This window comes from Aptenodytes patagonicus, chromosome 11 (assembly GCF_965638725.1).
Source record: "Aptenodytes patagonicus chromosome 11, bAptPat1.pri.cur, whole genome shotgun sequence".
Taxonomy (NCBI): domain Eukaryota; kingdom Metazoa; phylum Chordata; class Aves; order Sphenisciformes; family Spheniscidae; genus Aptenodytes; species Aptenodytes patagonicus.
This window is the reverse complement of record NC_134959.1, coordinates 7,179,655-7,199,432: the sequence shown is the minus strand read 5'-3', so window position 1 is coordinate 7,199,432 and position 19,778 is coordinate 7,179,655. Positions and strand designations below refer to the sequence as shown.

At 36.5% G+C, this 19,778-nt stretch overlaps 1 protein-coding gene across 1 annotated transcript in view; it reads left to right on the top strand.

Moving 5' to 3' along the window:
• The window catches only part of WWOX (WW domain containing oxidoreductase), a 544,364-nt gene that overhangs the window by 109,341 nt on the left and 415,245 nt on the right, over positions 1-19,778 (top strand). The window contains 1 exon segment of the mRNA XM_076349077.1: positions 6,901-6,989. Within this exon segment, the coding sequence (XP_076205192.1) occupies positions 6,901-6,989 (89 nt within the window).

The window sequence follows — 19,778 nt, the reverse complement described above, 5'->3', positions numbered from 1 at the left end:
TTTTATATGTAGACATTTAGTAATAGGAAGAGATACAGTTTTAAAATTTTTGGGAAATTTAAAATGACTATTGCATGACCAAGAAAGCCCTTTCACGTCCAACTTAAATATACAAACTATACCTAGAGACTTTAGTCACATTGTTGTATTTGTGACACAGATTTTAAATTATAGGTAAATGAAGTATTTGGAAGACGGAAAAATATTGCTGTGAATGGTGATTTGTTTAAATGTGAGGACCAAATGCCGGGTTGGTGTATGGCATCCTCAGAAACTGAACTCCTTCATATCAGGTCGTCTGTCACTCTTCCACATCTCTCGTCTTCAGAATTTCAGTGGCTCATTTGTTGCCTTTATATTTAATCTCTAGCTAAAGGAGGATCCAGACTTCTCTGTTGCTTTTATAACCCAGTTGAGCTCAACAGTTAAATCTCCAGTTCATGGTCTAGACTATCGTGTGGGGAACTGCCATTGCAACGTTAAGACGTTCATTTGCAGTACAATCCTACTGCAGCTTGAGGGCTTCAGGTTTTTTCTGAAGAGGCCTCTTACCGCTCTAAGTTGCAGATGATGCCAAAAAGAGAAACACTGTTCTCTGCCAAACATCCATAAATGTTCTGGAGAAGGGATAGAGACAAGGAAAATAATGAAGATGATGATGATAATGATGATGATGATAATAATAATAATAATGATGATAATTGATTCTTCGTTATAAAATGTAGGTCCAAGAATGATCAGTAATCCTAGTATGAGCCTGCAAATTGCTGACCCATTGGGTCTTTATATATGTGCTCTTCACTTGACTTCGATGACAGCAACCCCTGCAGGAATTCTATTTTTGTGAAGAACATGAAGATCTAGTTATTTAAGCAGGAAGAACCAGACTTTACAAAATCAGGGTTTGGGAGAGCTCACACACAGCATGAAAATATGTTTGACAGGATTGAGCAAGATGAATAGTGGAAAAATTTACACCAGTAAATTACAAACAAAATACAGGTAAAACAAATATGTTGGGAAATAGTGAAACCAAGTATTACTAAATACATTTTCTTTCTAATGAAAGAAAGAAAAACCTTTTCATCTCTGATTTTCATGAATAATCGCAATCAGTCCCAGCTATTTCCTTGTACATCACATAGGCGGGTTAATAACATAGTTAATATTTAGGGAATTGGTTTGTGTCATATACCATCTTATCTTGCATAAAGTTAGGGAAAATTTGAAAGTACGGTATAGAAATTGCTGATATGGGGGGGAGAAAAACTAGAAAAATGAGTGTAAAATTGTTCCACCACGATGTCTTCTAACTAGCTTTATTAAGGTATCAAATGTAGCAGAAGAACATATTATTAAAGCATCCAGCCTGTATGTTGGATTACTCTTAAAGCGGTATGATTCATATGTCCCAATCAGTTCCATGAGAAGTAGCTGCATAGCGTTCAAAGCACACAAGATGAAGCTGGCATTACATAAATACAGTTTTGCATGAAGTACCAAATGTTGACTACATTAGGGACAATAATATTTACAGTCCTAATCCTGAGTGAAAGCCTTTTTCCTTATTATGTACCTCCATAAATAGTGCATGGCACTGGCTATTGACTGTCATGAGCTATGTGTCAAGTTGTCAGACGTGCTTCTAAAACATCCTCTACTTTGTCCTCAACATGGAAATATGGGTTTATTTGGGCATTGCTTGTCATATGCTGAGTTTTGGTTATTTGTTTACTTCACCTATTTTAAGATAATTCCACAGACTTTTCATCAGCTCTGATACCAAATTCTTTTTTTCCTGAAGATTTTCTGTTTTTCACACTGCATATGAGAACCATTTGCATTCCAGGATGTTGTCATCAAGATTTTTCTTTATCAAATTAAACTGCTTTTTACCAATTTACTGTATTTTCAGTCCCTCAAAGTCAGATATTTTTGTTGTTGTGCTATGTATTCAGTTTTGAGTTAAGGGCTTTTAAATATCGAAGATATATACACGATATTTTTTGAGAGTAAAATTATACAGTAAATTATCTAGTGTCCACTATGTTACATTTTAAGTAGGCCCTTACAAAATGACTTGTACTTACATAAGATACAGGGGCTACAGCATATTTATTAAGACTCTTCAACTCCGTATGAAACTGGAGCAGTCAGAAGTAATGGTGTCTGCTGAAAGATTCTTTATCATATGAATTTACTTTTAGTCATCTATTATTTATTTCAGCTATTTTATATGCCATTATAATAAATATTATGACAGAGAAAGCTTTTATGCTTCAACTTATTGTACTGCTCTTCGCTTCCTTGCAATCCTTCAGGAAAATGTTGCTATGCTTTACCTATATTTAACGTAAATCATCACTTAGATTTGAATGAAAAATTCACTATGAAAAAAGGCTCCTTCTTCAATACCAAGACACAAATGCACAATCATGTTTACTGCCAAACTAGTCTACCATGCGGTATTCATTTTTAAACAGTTTTTAAGCTATAAAGTGAATACATTGCATATAGTGAAATTGCTTGCTTTCTGGATGTTTTCGCTTTCTTGTTAGTTTCTGGCTCAATAAGCATTTTTCTAGCATAAGTGCAAAATATAACGAATTGCACTTAAGCATTTTTAATATTTTTGCTCCAATAGGGAGCAGCTTACATAACAAAACTAAACAAACTGTTTTCTGGTGTTACTTAGAGTAATGAAACTTACCTGGAGATATTGATAAAATGCTTTTAGAACTGGGCATAAAATTGTCAAATACAAGATAAAATTTCTTTCTTTGCACTTTTCAAAATGCTGTTGTGTTGTGTTTAAAAGAGGACTTGTTAGGAACCACAGAATGATCCACCTGCAGCTCTTTCTTCAAGGACAGGATGTTGGTGCCTAGACATTGTTAGCCTTGAACTGCTCTTTGGGCTTCGTGAAACGCAAGTACTCCCCATCCCAAAAGCACTGTTTCCATCGGTTCTAGCTGACCTTGGTCTCACAAGGTCCAGTAGACAGCAGAAGCGTGTCCGCCTCTTGTGTCCGTTCTCCTTTTGCCAGTTTGCGAAGCTGGTCTGAGTGTAGTTGGGAAAGTGGTTTTGGACACAGCTGGGACATTTGTCCTGGGGATCTGCAGCGAGGGCACCAGCTCATTTTGCACAGGCTCTCAACAGCGCCACGTAGGAATGATCCTGTGATTTAGAAGTGAGCTCTTTAAATTATTCTACACTCATTCTGTTACTTAGTTTCCCCTTAAATGATGTAATTGAAAATAAAGTAGTAGAGGGAGCATTGCTATCTTTTGTCAATTTAATTTTAAAAATTCTGGAGTTTTCTGCCTCAGTGTGTTGATTTTACGATGTCAGTTTTAAGACTGTCTTCTGTATTTGGGAAAGTGACAAGTGCCATTTAAGATTTCACAACATAAAATGAGGCATAATTCAGTACTGAAAATTTGTGAAGTGAAATGGTGAGAGACATCAGCATAATACAATTATGACACGTTAGATCAGGATTTGCAGCATACCATTAACAATCAGTTCTGACTGTGGATTACAATTACAGTTATGATGCCTTTTAGCAAAAATTTTTTTTAGTTTTATTTTTTATTAAAGAAAACATGTTTTCTTTTTCTATAAGTACCACAATATGTGCTACCTAGGCTTATAGGGAAAGACGGAAAACATTATAACAAAGGTAATACTGAGCTACTGTAAGAAAACAAACCAAAAACCTTCTATTTGTCATTGATTGGAGATATTCTTACATTATTAAGAACATGCCTTGCAAGTATATTGCCTTATTCATAGCTCTTTTAAAAGGAATTGTAACATAGAAGTAAGAGTCGGAAAATTTGGAATGAAAATGAGATGATACTAAAGGCTTAGCATTTCATGTTCTCAAACAATAGCAGGAGTTGATGGTCTATGAAATACCTCTGTGGAGTGAGAGGTGCTTGAATCTCAGTTGGCAAGGGAGAATCTGAAACAGAAAAGTTGGGGAACTTACCTAAGCTCACGGTACGCAAACTGATTCCTTCCCCTGTTTGGAGAAAATACTGACACTTGGCTTTTTGCACGCCTTCAGAAGCTGAGGTGGCAAGCTCTGATCCGAGTGCTTTGGATGTCACATGCTCCAGTTTCTCCTTTGAGGAAAACAGAGCAAGTGGGTGTCTGTGCTCAGTATGTTCTTCATGTATATATGAAGGAAATACAGACTGTCACCGTCAGGTTTTTAAAAAGCAAAAGCAGGGAGAAAGTTGAAAAAATTTTTATTTTACCATTTGCCCCTGCTGACCTATTTGATGGAAAAAAATGCAAACCCCATCCTTTTTTTCCTTCTCCATTTTCCCTTTTTCAGGTCATCTTAGATACAGTTTCTTGAATTTCTTAACAAATGTTTTCTTTGTCTTCTTCTGTAACTCTATGTGTACCAAAGCTAAAAGAAAAAAAGGTGAAGTAGTGTTAAACTGGTTGAAATAAATTATCTTACTGGCTGAAGAAAACGCAGTACGAATAGACAGGTGGTCTCATTTCATTGATGGAACTAGTACAGAAGAAACATAATTGTAGTTTGCATTTGCTATCTAACAGTCAACCATTTATCACTTTCAATAATTTATTTATGATTTTTAAATTTCTGATTTTTATATTTTCAATATATTCATCCACAAATCCAGGCCAATCTTAGTCTGTTTAATTTCTATTTCTGACAGTATTTTGGAGGCGTCATGCTTTTTTTTTTTTCTTTTGGACTTGAACTATACGGACCCCTCTCTTCTGTTCTTGGAATCAGCAGCAGAAGCCTAACATGTGGCACCAAGAGGAAAAGCATTACCAGAGTAACTAATGGCTTGTGGTATAGTCTATTGAACTACTTGTTTATTATTTTTTTCACCCCCCTTATGTCTTGTCCTTTTACCCTTGGGAGAGACAAGAGAATGTTTCAACTGAGGAAAACAGAAGCAAAATAAACCCAACTATGCACACTACTTCTCTATTAAGTAAACAGCTTTGAACTGCAAAGTTGGAGAGAAGTTGTTATGGAGCTCTATTGCATAATGCAAGGCAGCATCGTCTTTCTCAAGTCTCTGACCGTCAAACAGAAGAAAATATTTACCCAGTGGGGCCAAATGAATTCCAGAGTAATGTGCATCTTGCGAGGGTAAAAATCTCTTCATAACAAAGTTGGGTTTAGCATTTTCAGACTCTCTATCAGTTGATACTTCCTGATGGGAACTGAACCTGTCAAAATTTTAGTTGTATTTATTTTGCTGTCCTGGTAAGTCTGGCTGGAGTGGAACAAAAGGAATTTGAGTGACATTCTGTTTAAACCCAACCTGTAAGGTAATTGTAGCGGGCAGAATGGGTGCTAGCAAAACAGAAAACAGATGTAGGGAGAAAAGTACCAGATGTAGTGAAACACGATCAGATTAATTGCTTGAATGTGGGAGACAATGGGAGCACTCTTCTTGGCTTCCTTCTGCACTGACGTGTGAGCTGCTTCCTTTTGGTTACTCCAGAAATGCTCACTGTATAACCTTGTAATCACAGTAGATCCCCTGTTGCACCGTGGTGCTAACAAAGCTCCTATTGCCTCTCCACTCAAATGCTGCCTTTGATTACATAGTACCGCTGTATCTGCTCCACCTTTTTCTTACTCTTTCTTTTAGCAGTGCTAATGTCCAGTCTGAACCATGACCGTTGTACGTAGGTGTAGGTAGCATGGTGGAATTACATAAAGTGTCCTTCTAATTTCTTTTTTCCCAAATAAGCTAAGCAGAGTGGACTCAAAGTTGACATGCTGAGGTTTGGGGAGAGTGCAGGGCTTTTGCCAGCTTTCTTTTACGTACAAGAGAGTTTATGTGGTGTTGGGCAGCAGTGAGTCTAAAAGTGAGGGTGAGAACAAATACACATGTTCATAATTCCTTAGGGGATCTACGTGACTTATATGTCATGACGGTTGGTATTTTGCGGAGGATCATAGATGTCTTAAAGTATAGCGTTTGTGGAAGAACAAAAGACAACTGTTGGATGTTGCGGTGCAGACACACAGCTGCAGTCAAATGAAAGCTAGTTCAGAACTGTGGCTTGAAAGAGCCACAGTCCACTTGATTCTGTGATGACTTTCTCTTTACTGGCTGCAATGAAAATAGACTTTTGGTTCATTTTGTTCTGAGTGTAAGCGTTTCAAAAGATCTGAGAACGGGGATCTTAAAGCTGAAAATACTGAGAAAAGTTGTTTTGGTGGTGCCTAAGGTTAGCACCTTCAGGTTAACCTGTCATTTTGTGGGACTGCACATCCTCTTCTAGGTGAAAAGTTGGTTTTAAGTACATACGCAATTTCTTTAGAAGATATGATGCACTGGTAAACTCTTATTGTATGAAAAACTGTGCAGGCTGATCAGTTGTTTTCTATACTCATTTTATACTGTCTGTTATATCACCTGCTATGAACGATAGATTGTTTTGGATTAATATGTGCAAGTTTGAATTTAGCTGGTTTTTATGGAGTATTTACTGAGTATTTTTCTATTTGTATGGTATGTAAAAAATATCATGCATTAAGAATAATGCTTACTCTACTTTTTATTTCATGAGTTACATAAGTTTCACCAGCTAAATGGAAGAAAAAAGATACCATATTAACCTTAACACCACCTTGTGTCAATTCATTGTATTATATAAAGCTGTGTGTTACATAGTGTATGTTTTTAGCAGAACCACAAAATTGCAATGCTGCTTTTGGCACTAAATGTTGTGCTCGTCCATTCTTTTTGGTGATTTGTATTCACTTTGGGGTTATAATGTTAAACAAGGGAATCGGACAAGTTTCATAACACAGTTACTGTAACATGATACTGTGAACTAAACTTGCTGTTATTTATCTTTTTTTTATATTTTCTCTTGTTCCAGCATAAAGCCAAGGTAGAAGCAATGACCTTAGACCTTGCTTCTCTTCAGAGTGTGCAGCACTTTGCTGAAGCATTCAAATCCAAGAATGTGTAAGTATTCAAAATTTACACGTAATAATTTCTTGTTATTTTAATGTCTTTATCAGCTGAGCACAGCTGGCAGAATTCACCGTAGTTGGACTGATCAGCAACTACAGTTAGTGAATTACCTTTTAACAGGATTTTTTTAAAATGTAAATTAAAGATAATTTGTTTTCATCTTAAAAAAACCCCATAATTACAGATCTCTTATTATTCCATGTGTAGCCCCAGCTTTAAAGGGGGCATTGGTGCCCCTGTGAGTATTGAAAAAGGCCAAAGCTAAACTGCATAGAAAACAGCTCAGGCAACTTTTATAAGTTTTGCAGTGGTTTGGGAGAGGTCAGGGATGAGCAGTTAGCGCACTCCTTGTCTTGCTTTCTGTTCTAACCTTCTCTCTCTCTCTTTTTATTTTTAAAGCATTTAAAAAAAATAGCCCTATGAGCCAGACAGCTCCATTTTCCAGACCTGTATCTGGAATAGTACATAATTAAAAAAAAAAAAATAAAAAGGGGGAGAGGGGCTGATAATGACATCACTTAACAATAGACCAATTTATATGGAGACAATCAGGTTAGCTTCCAAATGGTTTCTTTAATTTAACTTGAACAGAACAATGAATCTCTAAATTGAAGAAATGATTTGAAATCTTTAAGTGTCAGCTCTTGACAATAGATTCCACACTTTGTGCTTTTATCCACAGTTTGACCCATTGATTGTTGTGACTATTCAAACTTAGCTTCTTTCTGCAAATATTTCTGTAACACACATACATCTTCTCAAGAGAATATGGCCTCTTAGACAGCTTTGAAAATATATTGTCGTAGGGAAAATATATAAAAAAGAATGTTTTTTCACTTCTGAAATACTGCCAAAGCTAAATCTCACATGGATAGACAGATGACGTTTTAGTACTTACAGGTCTTTTAGATTCAAAGAATTGTCGAACTGACTTCTAACACAAGTTCCTTTACTGCCAAAATCCTTGGTAACAATATTTTCTTCTCATATATCTTCTTCATATATTAAAACTTTCTTGAAATAGAAAGACAAATCCTTGCAGTATTGCTGCTTTAATACTAACTCAGTTTCATAATATAAGAACAGTAAGTGTTTTAATGTAGCTTCTTCATGCTTTTAATATGCTACATTTCTTTAAAAATTATATGGTACATTGAAAAGTTAAAACCACCCTTCTTCCAAATGCAGCTCTTAACTTGATTTGCGCGATGCAGATCATATCATGGTCATCCTAGCTAGTCCATTCGGTATGCATGTTTATAAATCCCTAGAAGTGAACAGGATTAAATCAATTTTTGCCAGAGAACTTAGAAAATGAGGAGATATAGAATCAGTAAAGATACAGAATCAGTAAAACCTGTTTTACTTTTGTTGGCATATATTGTTTTACCAGTGTAGGTCTGTTAAGCTACATCGTCAGTGATGGACCGGTTTTACTAATGTTTCACTCTCATTTTATTTGGAAAAATTTTAGTAATAGACAGCATTTATAGCCACTGCCTTGCCTTCAGATATTTCTGTCTCGAATCTGTGCTCAGATGTGTGTGTGTCTGGCAGGACTATTCCAAGCATTATAGGAAAATCTAAGGTCTGTATCTGTTGTGAGACATGCAGGGTTTTGACCAAAGTGAATTTCCAGTTAGATTTTGTTTAAAGTCTGAGGCTGGATGGAAACCAGACCCCACACCCTGCCTGTAGCAGTAGATCTTTTATCTGATACAGATACAGAAGAGTTACCTTACAATCATCTGCACTGGCAGGAGAATGGACTGGAAGACCTACTAGGTCTTTCTGGCTCTGATTTTTTGTGATTTAACTATGTCTGGATATGGTCAGAAAAGCAATTATATGGCAGTAGCATCTTATTACTACAATGCTGGCCCTGTGTGTTTTCCAGCCCTAACGTACACTATGTTTGTCTCTTCATTTATTTGGTTTGCCGTAGTGTCCAGAGGCTTTTGTCAGATCAGTGATTCCTTTGCATTAGTAGCTTTATGAGCAACTGAAAGAAATCTTACAGGCTTCAGTGTCAGACTGAGTCTTGTTCTTTATACTTTGGCAAGGCTGTTAGCTGGTAGCCTAACTTTCTTAAAAGGCTTTGATACCTCTGATTTCATGCACCTGTAGGAGAAGGCATACTGTGATACACTCTCCCCTGTTCCCATGAGGTAGCTATAAGTCCTGTTAATAAGCATAGGAAATACATTATGAGTATAGAGTTTTCTTTCTTACAAAATCTCTTACAAATTCCTTAACAATAAAGTAGTAGGAAAAGCAAATAAAGTGTTTGGGTTTTTTTCTAAACAAAACTATCATTTGAGTTCTGAGTTGTATAGCTCTTGGTTTCTGGGAAAAAAACCTACAATAATTTTAAAGTGTGAAGGAGAAATTTTATATGAATGCACACATTTCAATAAAGATCTGTATTTTTATTTCTCACAACATGTTATGTGAAGAGGCCTTTAGTATTCAGTGGTGAGTATCTTAAACTTCTGGGTGCAGATAGTTTTATTGTCTGTTTAATTTCTCCAGTCCACTATCGCTTTCTGGGACACTTTGGTATTCTACAGAATCTGTTGGTCTTGGTGACACCTGACCTAATAAGTGAAAAATTATAAAATAGACAATAAATTTGCCTGTCTTTTGAAATTCTGCTTTTCTGGGGACACTGTGGCTCTAGGTACTATTTTTTGTCAGCAGATACAAGGGTGTACTCATAGTCATGTCACAACCCAGGAGCCTTTTCTTCCCTGGTTGCTAGCTATTAGAAAAGAGTCTTCAAGGACTGTTTCACAGATCTCTTCCTGGATGAGAAAACTAAAATGGAACTATTCTAGAAAAAGGAACCCTAAATTTCATTGAGTTAAAACATCAAAACCTATTGCATCTGGGGAAGGTGGTGGTGGTGGGATTGCAGGGAACAGAGGGAAAATTGCTGAGATTGTAAATCTCCTGCCTTAATCAAAAAACGTGTAGAGAAAAAAAAAAAGCCTTCTTGAATGTGCTTGAGAATCTGAGAGATTCTGGAAACTACGTGAAGAATGAAGAAATGTCATCCTCTGCTGAGCAGGAATTTAGCAGGGGCTGGTTGCATGCAGAAAACGATGCAACAGAGGGAGCATTGAGAAAAACATAAATAATGAACGGGAGGAAAGAGTTACTCTGCAAAGGAACATTTAATATAAATTGGAGTAGTACTTAACAGCTAAGAAGGCTTCCTTGTTTGAAAGTAAAAATCAGATGATTCATCTTCAAGTTATCAGGCTTCTAAGAGATTTGATAGGAGTCCTTTATTCCTGTTTGGATTTGTTAGGTGTTGCAGCCTTGTCCACAGATAAAATTTGGGCCCAGAGTATATAAACACTGGTAAAATATGCTGTATTCGTATAAATATATTCTAGAAAATCCTTCACCTCACAGAAAAAAATAATTTTTTTGTTTCCATTATCTATACTCTTGAGTTGATACAGCTGTTTCTCTTTCTGAGACTTTTTTTTTATCCATGCAGTTTCAAATAAAGCTTTGAGGGAGAAGGGTTTTGCAGATTATTTTAGATCCTGCAGTTCTGCGATCACAGCAGAATATAAACTTTCCTTTGAGCAGAACAGTGCTCTCCAGGTTTTTCTTGCTCTCACAGTTACAAAGATTCTGTGGGCAGAATAAGCTAAATGCAATAACTTAGTCTGATCTCCCAAAGTCGTTTTTGGGAGAAGACAGAATAAAACAATATTGCTGTTTAATATTTGATCTACCTCTTACTTCATTGTAGCACAACCTGAACACAATGTGGCTAATACATAAAATGGAAGTCTAACTTGGTAAAAGATAGGGCTGAAGGATTTACAGAGCAAATTCTTTAGAGAAAGCCAGTTCATTATGTTACAGTAATGGTGACTAATTTTAGGCTCTCTAGTAGTTTGAGATGCAATGTTGTTTTTTCTGTGTGGTTTTTTTTAACCTGTGATTTCTGGCTATCTTTTAGTATTCCTGGCTTCTTGTCTGGAGATACATTCCCCACTGGATATTTCCACCAGGAGTGAATGACCTCCACCTTCCTTCCATGTGAAGACAGTGCTAGGATTAGGATGAGAGTAGGAAAAGAGGTCTCAGTGCACCTAAATGGCTAGATTTGTTCACGTTACTTCTTTTATCTGTATCTAGTCTTTCCCCTCTGCTAGTTTCCAGCTCAGGCAGTTGGTTGAATGTCTCTGTTATGGAAAATCAAATAAATGATCTGTTTATAATAATGTTCTGGGCTAAGATGGATTTGGCATTAGCTGTTTTTTGTGCAGCTGGACGAGGCAGACCAACCAATCTTTCATATTAGGCTTTTGGAAGTAAAAAACACCGAATTGAATCTCCTCTTCATTGAGTGGGCACAATGTGAGGAATTATGGTTGGTATTAATCCATTTTATAGACAAAATGACTGCCTTCCTGTGATTGTATGCAACGTAGCATTTAAATTTAGTCAGCATCAGTGTTTGATAGTTCAAGGTCTGTAGAATTTGGTATTTGTGTAGGAGAGTGGATTTGTGGATGTGATACTTCGGTATTTATTTCCCAGTTTAATCATCACATATTTGACTAAAACCTGCATACTTTAATTGGGGGACAGCACTAATGTTTCAGTTCCAAAATTTCCAAAATAGCTACCTGTTGTCAATATTTACAGTCAAGTTATCATGGCATTTGCCTGATCCTCAGCATAAGAACGCTTCCATGGTCAAAACAGTTAGCAGGCAGAAATGAGCAGTAAAGTTACAGATGAAATTTTATGTGCATGTTTAGTTTTGAGTGGTGCGTGGTGCCATTTGGTTTGAATTAAAGTTATCTTCAGCCAAACAGTAAGACATCAATTTAATGTTCTCAATGTTCGAGGAAAAAAAATTGAAATTATCCTGAAAAATCTTGAATTACTTCAAAGATATAAAATAGCATTTGCCAACAGCTACTACTTAGAATTTTCTGAATTGGTAGCAGCAATTCACAATTATGCAGGACTTCCATATGTAGATTTTCACTGCAGTTACTTTCCTATACTTTAAAATAGGATTTTTTTTTTGTGGTAAGATTTGGCATATGCTAACAGTTTATTCACTTACACTGTGTGTAGAAATATGGAAAAGACAGCAGTTATGAATTATGATTCTCCATTTGGAACTTTAGTCTCTTCTTATTTCCCTAACCAGACCCAAAATGGAGTGGGCCAGATTTTCAGCTGGCTTCCTTAACTGAGGCCTCAAACTCTATGAGTACATTCATTTTTCATGCTGCAAGCAGAAGCGCTCTGAAATCTTGTGGGTGCAATTAAGATTTCAGAGCCTGCTAAAAATTTACTCCAGAATACTGTTTTTCTGCATTTTCATGTATTATAACTGACATATTGCATGTGTGTTAAGTTGTTTTTAAATTCCAATTTAACCACAATTAAATCATAGATATTGTATGATAAATTCTATTCATAGATATAAATACGTATGTAAAAATGAGATCTGTTTAGCAAGTTGTTGCATAGATAATGTAAAAGATCCAGAAAAAATGAATACATGATTTAAACGAATTATTAGTGATGCCATTATGCCAATATGCTTAACGGTTCTGTAGCAGATGTATCTCTGTCAGAGATGATTGTTGCCACTGTGTATTGTCTTTCAAAATTTGAACATATTTTCTAACACTGTACAAATCTGTTAACTCTTTGACATTTATAGAAATACTTTTTGTGAATTAAAACTAGTAACAGTTGAGCTATTATATTTGTCTTCTCAACTTAGAATACAGTTGGCATTCTGACAGTGCCACTGAGGCACAAACTTCTGGACAACATCGTACATTTTGAGATATCAGAAAATATCCATATTGAATTAAGTATTGAAACATGCATAGTTCAGAAGTTACTGTTGCAGTCAGCACGTATCTTAAATTTAAATACGATCAAAGGCTGACTGCATTGGAATCATACTGTCATGGTTTAGCCACAGCCGGCAACTGAGCACCACACAGCTGCTCACTCACCCCCCGCCCTCCCGCCCCGGTGGGATGGGGGAGAGAATCGGAAGAGTAAAAGTGAGAAAACTCGTGGGTTGAGATAAGAACAGTTTAATAATTGAAATAAAATATAATAATGATAATAATAATAATTGTAATGAAAAGGAAAATAACAAAAAGAGAGAGAAATAAAACCCAAGAAAGACAAGTCATGCAAATGAAAAACAATTGTTCACCACCTGCCGACCGATGCCCAGCCAGCCCCCGAGCAGCAGCCGCCCCCCGGCCAACTCCCCCCAGTTTATGTACTGAGCATGACGTCCCATGGTATGGAATGTCCCTTTGGCCAGTTGGGGTCAGCTGTCCTGGCTGTGCCCCCTCCCAGCTTCTTGTGCACCTCCAGCCTTCTCAGTCAGTAGAGCATGGGAAGCTGAAAAGTCCTTGACTAGTGTAAGCACTGCTTAGCAACAACTAAAACATCGGTGTGTTATCAACATTGTTCTCACCCTAAATCCAAAACACAGCACTGTACCAGCTACTAGGAAGGAAATTAACTCTATCCCAGCCAAAACCAGGACACATACATAATAATATTAGGGTGAAACGTTTTTTTTCTCTTTGTGGTGGTACTGTGCCTTATTAAAGCCTAGGGATTGGCTTTCTGCATAAATATTTTTTCTTTCTTTTTTTTTTTTTCCTCCTTTCTTCTGTTTTTAAGCTCTCGTACACAATTACCCCATGTGTCAAGTCATGTGGATCAAAAAACTGTTTCCAGTATTTTTTAAATTAAAAATCTCTCACGCTTAACTCCTCCCCCCTTTTAGTGGAGGCAGAAATCATGACGTTTTCACCAGATCACCTTTCATTTCATCTGCTTTTTTTTGCTTTAAAGTAGAAGTCCATATTAAAATAAAGATAGGATTGACAGTTCACCATAACTTTACATATAGTTGCATCTGCAAAAATAGTAAGTGTTTTTACATATTACTAGCAGAAAGATTTTGTTAGGTGTTTGTTACGTAGTTTTATGACTATAACTGCGCTGTCTGAAATTTGCGAACTTGCCACTTGTCTTTGGACACTTTGCACTCTTTTCACTGTAACCTAACGAAGAAACCTTGATAACCCTCCAGTGGCTTTCTGCTTAGCACACTGGTTGTTCTGGTTCCCATTTTGAGCCATGTGCCTATGCCGAAGTCTAAGCTGAGTCTAAGATGGCTCATAAAGTCTTGGGGCCCTGTCTTCCTAAAAAATTTCCACAAGATGCACCAGCTGTGGAGGCTGTTTTGAGTATCTAAGGAAGAATATGCCTGATTAAAATGTATTCTGTTGCAAATAAAACAAGGATTTTGCAGCATTATAGCTTAATGGGTTTTAAGAAGATCTGTGTGTTTAATTGATGTTGTCTTCTAAAAATTCTGAAATATAAGGCAAGAGTAGCTATTTAATTGCATATACATTAAAATGTATTTAGTCTATTTAGTTAAAGGCTTTCTATGGGAGATAATTAAAACACATGGAGGCAGAGTCTTCTGGCACTTGGGTATGGAAGCCTTACTGCTGACGTTAGACAGGCCATGCATATACCACATGTGTCTTAATCTTAGAATCCAAAAAATTGTGTTATAGTTTGAAGAGGTTGTATTTCTTCATTAGCGGTTCCCAAGGCACCAAAAATCCCAGAGGATGTCAAAGTACATTAATTTTTATCACAACATGGAATCTTTCAGGTCTGAATGGCAGCACACAGCTGTTAGGGGCTTTCTGAACTCTATTACAGCTCTATATATCTCTAGGCAAAACAGAGGAAGGAGTTGTCATTGGCAAGTGAAATGTTCAAAATGCATGAAGTGTTTTATTGTTTGAATGATCAACCGTGGTCCCGAAAACATTTTCCAAGGAGTTAGCTCTTTTCAATGGGAACTATCACAAATACGTAATAAAAGTAGTAATTGACCTTCCTTGTGAGTTGTAGCTTTCTTTTTTCTAACAAGTGTTTACTGTGTACAAATGAAATTTGTATATTTAGAAGTATGTGCAGAAACAATAAATCATTCCATGGTTATTGCAAAAATTTGTTCCTTTACAGGTGGCTTATGCTTATTTGTAACTCCTTGTGTATACGTGTAAGTAATGATTTGCTGTTGGGATTTTGAAAAAGATGTATGTGTCCACTTTGGGGTAGTGAATGTCCTTAGGTGAGCTGCTGAATGAAAATTACCAGATTCTCGATATTTTCATTGCTGCTGTCTCCTAAGCATCAGGGAGATTTAAAACAGAACAAAATATCTTTGCAAGGCATGGCAAGGAATGGAACGAAGTGCTCCTTTTATTGTGCCAGGGCTTGAGAAAAGGAAGAGGATGCAGAATGGAAATGCTTAAAGGTTGAATAGATATAGAAATTAAGTTGTAGAGCCCTATCCTATCCCTCTTCTACCCCAACCTGGCCCCAGGACTTTCAAAATCCATACTTACGGAGTATTTTGAGTCCCCAGGGATACAGAACTAGCAAAGATGCAACACTTTGACAAAGGAAAACGTGGTTTCTTGGATGGATTTTGGTTTGAAATGTGGTCCTGAGGAGGCATTGAGGTGAGGGAAGAGCAGCACGGATACCTATTGTTAATATCAATACTCTGAGTATACTGTGTGCTGTCAGTCAGAGGAAATTTAGTGTTAGATTATAGCTATGCAAAAGGAAATTCAGAGCTGTGGATAATGGGCCCCCAAAAGGTGAGAGAGTCCCTGGTATGAACCTAATGGAAGGAGGAAACCCACCACAGGCTTGTGAAATATAATTCTTCCTCCTTCTCCATCCTGCCTTGTAGTTATAAGTTAAAAAGCAAGTACAAATACTAATCTTGACCTTCATTTTTAAGCAATAGTTTGTTATCAAAAGAAAGTGATTTACTGATGCGATGATACTAAATAAGAAAATGTAGATTAAAAAGTTCCTAATTTCTCAGATTTCTAGTATCACGTACCATACTTGCAGTGTATAAATTAGCCAAGTGTGGGAGACAGATCATGTCCACAAATTAAACCTCATCCCTGCTTTTCTTATTTTGTGTGTAGTCTTTGTGAAACTCATACTAGAGTGGAAGGAGAAATCCCAGTGTGGATCATTTTTGAGGGAAGGTGCTTTGGGCAGTGCAGGTTTTACTAAGGTCAGTTTGAGGGCAACATTAGAAATGTTTAAAGTGTTAATGTAAAATGTTTAAAAACCTTAAATGTTTAAATCCTTTCGTTATTTAATATTGGTTTTGAATTTCTCTTCAGAAGTTCAACTTCAAAATTTTCACAATAGTTGAAATTGCTTCTGCACCCCATTACGAGGAAAAGTAGGCCTCTCAAACTCTTCTGTCCCCCTAGAGCTAAAATGACAGAATTTTTCTTCAAAGGAAGAGAACTTGTTAATTTCTGGAGGTGTAAGATGATGTGGGGTTTTTTTGGTGTGTTTTTTTTCCCCCTGTATGTGTAAGAAAAGCTAATAAAGGGAAAACCAGGACTAATGGATGTTTTCTATTAAGTTCTAAATCTGTTGAGACCTCTGTTCCTTCTCCAAACTTTTATGAAATTGTATACTGAAGATTTTATAGAGGTAATGAATAATGATTGAGAGATGGTTGACCTATTTGGCAGTATGCAGATGATATATTAAGAAGACATAGGGGCAGCTGTTCGTAATAATTCCCATGTATTTGGTATGAAGGAAGAAGCAGAACAGTTTCAGTCCACTCACATTAATCTCTTGGAAGTGGGGCAGAAGTATTTGCTGATCAACAGTGTCAAATCCTGCAAAGAAATCCAGTAGGATGAATTTGAGAGAATTTGCTGTGCTTCTAGCAGAAGGTCATCCATCAGGGCTCTAAGGCCTGTGTTAGTGGCTTGCCTTAAAATGAAGCCTGTCTGACAAGGATCCACAATTCTGCCAGCTGACAGGTGGCATTAGAGGGTATTTTTGCTGACTTTTCAGTCAATATTTTTAGAAAAAGGGAAGTTAGACATTAGGCATTCGTTTCCAAAATTCATAGAGTTAAGCAGTGCTTTTTGGTTTTTTTGTTTTTGTTTGTTTTCATCAAACAAGTAAATATTTTTGGGTCGGTGTTAGATTTTACTTCCTACTGCTGTCTGACTGTTACTGATTTTCTCGTTGCTCAGTTTCCCATCAGTGCTGCTTGTAAAACTGAGAGGGATTTCTGGAGATGGTTGTTTAACTCTCCCTTTTTCCGGAGAGCTATAAGCCTAGCCTGGGTGTTGGTTATTTCCTTTGTGAATATAGGCATTCCCTCACAGAAGGAAGTACCATTTTCTAACTTTGAGAGAAAGCAACATGGGTGTTCAGATTTATGGGATGGAAAAGTTCGGTGGGCTGTGACTTTGCTTCTTTATGGAAGAGAAGTCACAACACTCTGCCTTCTTTACCGGCCGTGACATAGGTCTACAGTTGCTTATGGGACTTTGGGGATATGGCGAGGCCTTTTCTGTTGAATTTCTGTGTAATTCCAAACAGTGTGAACTTTTCAAATCACTTGAGAAGTGCCCCAGATGGTGTGACATTCTGCTTCATGGGAAGATTTGAAAGTATTCCCTTTGCATAATTTCTGGTTAACTATTTCATTACGTTTGAAATGGGAGAACACCAAAGCCAAGAACTCTGTTGACATTTTGGTGGTGTTTGTTTAACCTCCTAGTGCACAGGCTACATTTGTTGAAAAATATTATTCTTACCTTTGCAAATCATCAGTAATTAATTCCCTTGGAAATATCTACTGCTGCACGCAGCCAGCTTGGGAGGCTGCTGACAGATCATAGTTTTACATCAGGTGCTAACAAATTGATTATTAAATTTAATAATTAACTGATTTATAGCAATAACTTAATTTCTGTATCTCTAATGTATTCACTTACTGTATTTTCAAATAGTGCAGAACAGTTGGATTGCTTTGTTGCTTCTAATGGTGAATTGAGGACAACATAAAAGATCTGAATGACTTGCCTAGTGCAAGGGTTAGTGATGTATCACAGATTTGTGAAGTGCACAAGGTATTAGATGGTTTTCAGCTGAGATATTCACAATTAAAAATGTTCTTGTTAATTCTATATGCTTTTTAACTTTCACGAAATTGTAGCTACACTTCCCAGCATGGTGAGAGTTTTTTAGAATTGCTGTATAGCTTGCAGTTAAAGCAGTGTATTCCTAAGTCTCAGTCATGCTGTGAAGGATAAGAAACTGTGACTACATGCTATGATGGAGCAGCTCATGTTCAAGTCCCAGTGCATACTTAAATTGTAATGGTAGACCACGTTAGCTCACTTGCTGTGATGTAAGTCACTGACTGAAGACATTTTGAGGAGACATAGGGGTAAATTTTCAAAACACTCTGCGAGGTTTTAACTATACAGTGTTTCCAGAAATATCAAATAGGCATCATGGTTAGAGGGAGCAGCTTGGTAATGTCGATACCAGGAGTAAACACTAAAGAAAATTTTTCTTTGCTGCTGACATTTTTTGTTGGCTTTAGATGTGCCTTTGATATAGAAATACAAACTATTTTAAACTGAGGGGGGATTTTTTTTTTCCTTGGGCTCAGGAGAAAGCCTAATGTAGATCGCAGCAATGATTTTAATGAACTTGTGAAATCAAGGTCATAGTTCTGCTATCACTTAAAAATACTCCTGTCATAAAGCAAAGCTGTAGTGCCAGGTGTGTGGTGTGAATTGTCATGTATCTTAAAAGTTTTGTTCCTGCATAATGATACGTTCAGTGATACAGAACTCTGCACCATTGAGATTAGAATCTGTCATCTGTGGCTGAAATTCATAACTATATGGTGGCTGTTACATAGATAATCTCATTAATTTCCTGGTGTGTAAATGTCCAGGTCACAAAAACTTAGATGACAATTTTCAGTAATTGGACCTTTGTTAGCAGTCTGACAAGAGACACCGGTAGCTTAATGGACATGGATCCAAATCTGAGAGGTGGTTCTTTCTGAGCTGAAATGAAGCACAACAGCAGTATCTATTGACACGACCCTTTAGGTTTCTTTTCTGTGGTGTTTTCTAGAGAAATCAGTTTTTAACTATTTAAAGCCACTAACGCCAATTAAAAATAAAGGAATTCTAAAAGGGAATGTGATATTACCTTTTCAGTATGATAGGAATTTAAAATGTCTCTGTACTTATTTTTATATTTCTTCACAGATTTTTCTAATAGAATATTGTAAATGCTTTTAACTTTATGGTCTCTTTAATTTTAATTACTTTTACTTTAAAAAATTAGAACAAAATGTTGTTTGAAAAATACAAATCTCATGAAAAGGACTGAAGCATAATTTTATTTCTTTTATAAAACCCAATTAAATGCCCTGACAATTTAAAAGTGACTGCATTTTATAGTTTTATAATTCTAGAATCATCTTTTTAATTAATTGAGCTGACAGATTTAGATATAGAGTGCATATTTTGCCTCTGGTAGTTATTGTGTAATTAGTATTAACAAAGGATACTACAATTTGGATAGGTTGAGTATAGTTTTGGTACATGTATGAGTCCTTTCTGTCTTACTGTGGTCTGTTACTTCATAGTACATATGACAATTATCAAACAGAGTTATGATCTTTTTAAAAAGTGCCATATTTGCTTTTGCAGGGAATGGCGATGGTATTGCTTGTATTACTGCTGTACTCATGTGCCTCAGTTCTCATACAGGAGGCTCTTATACCAAAAATTGCATCTATGTTGAAGAAACTTGTTCCTTTTTCCCAGCAGATTTACAAATCTGTAA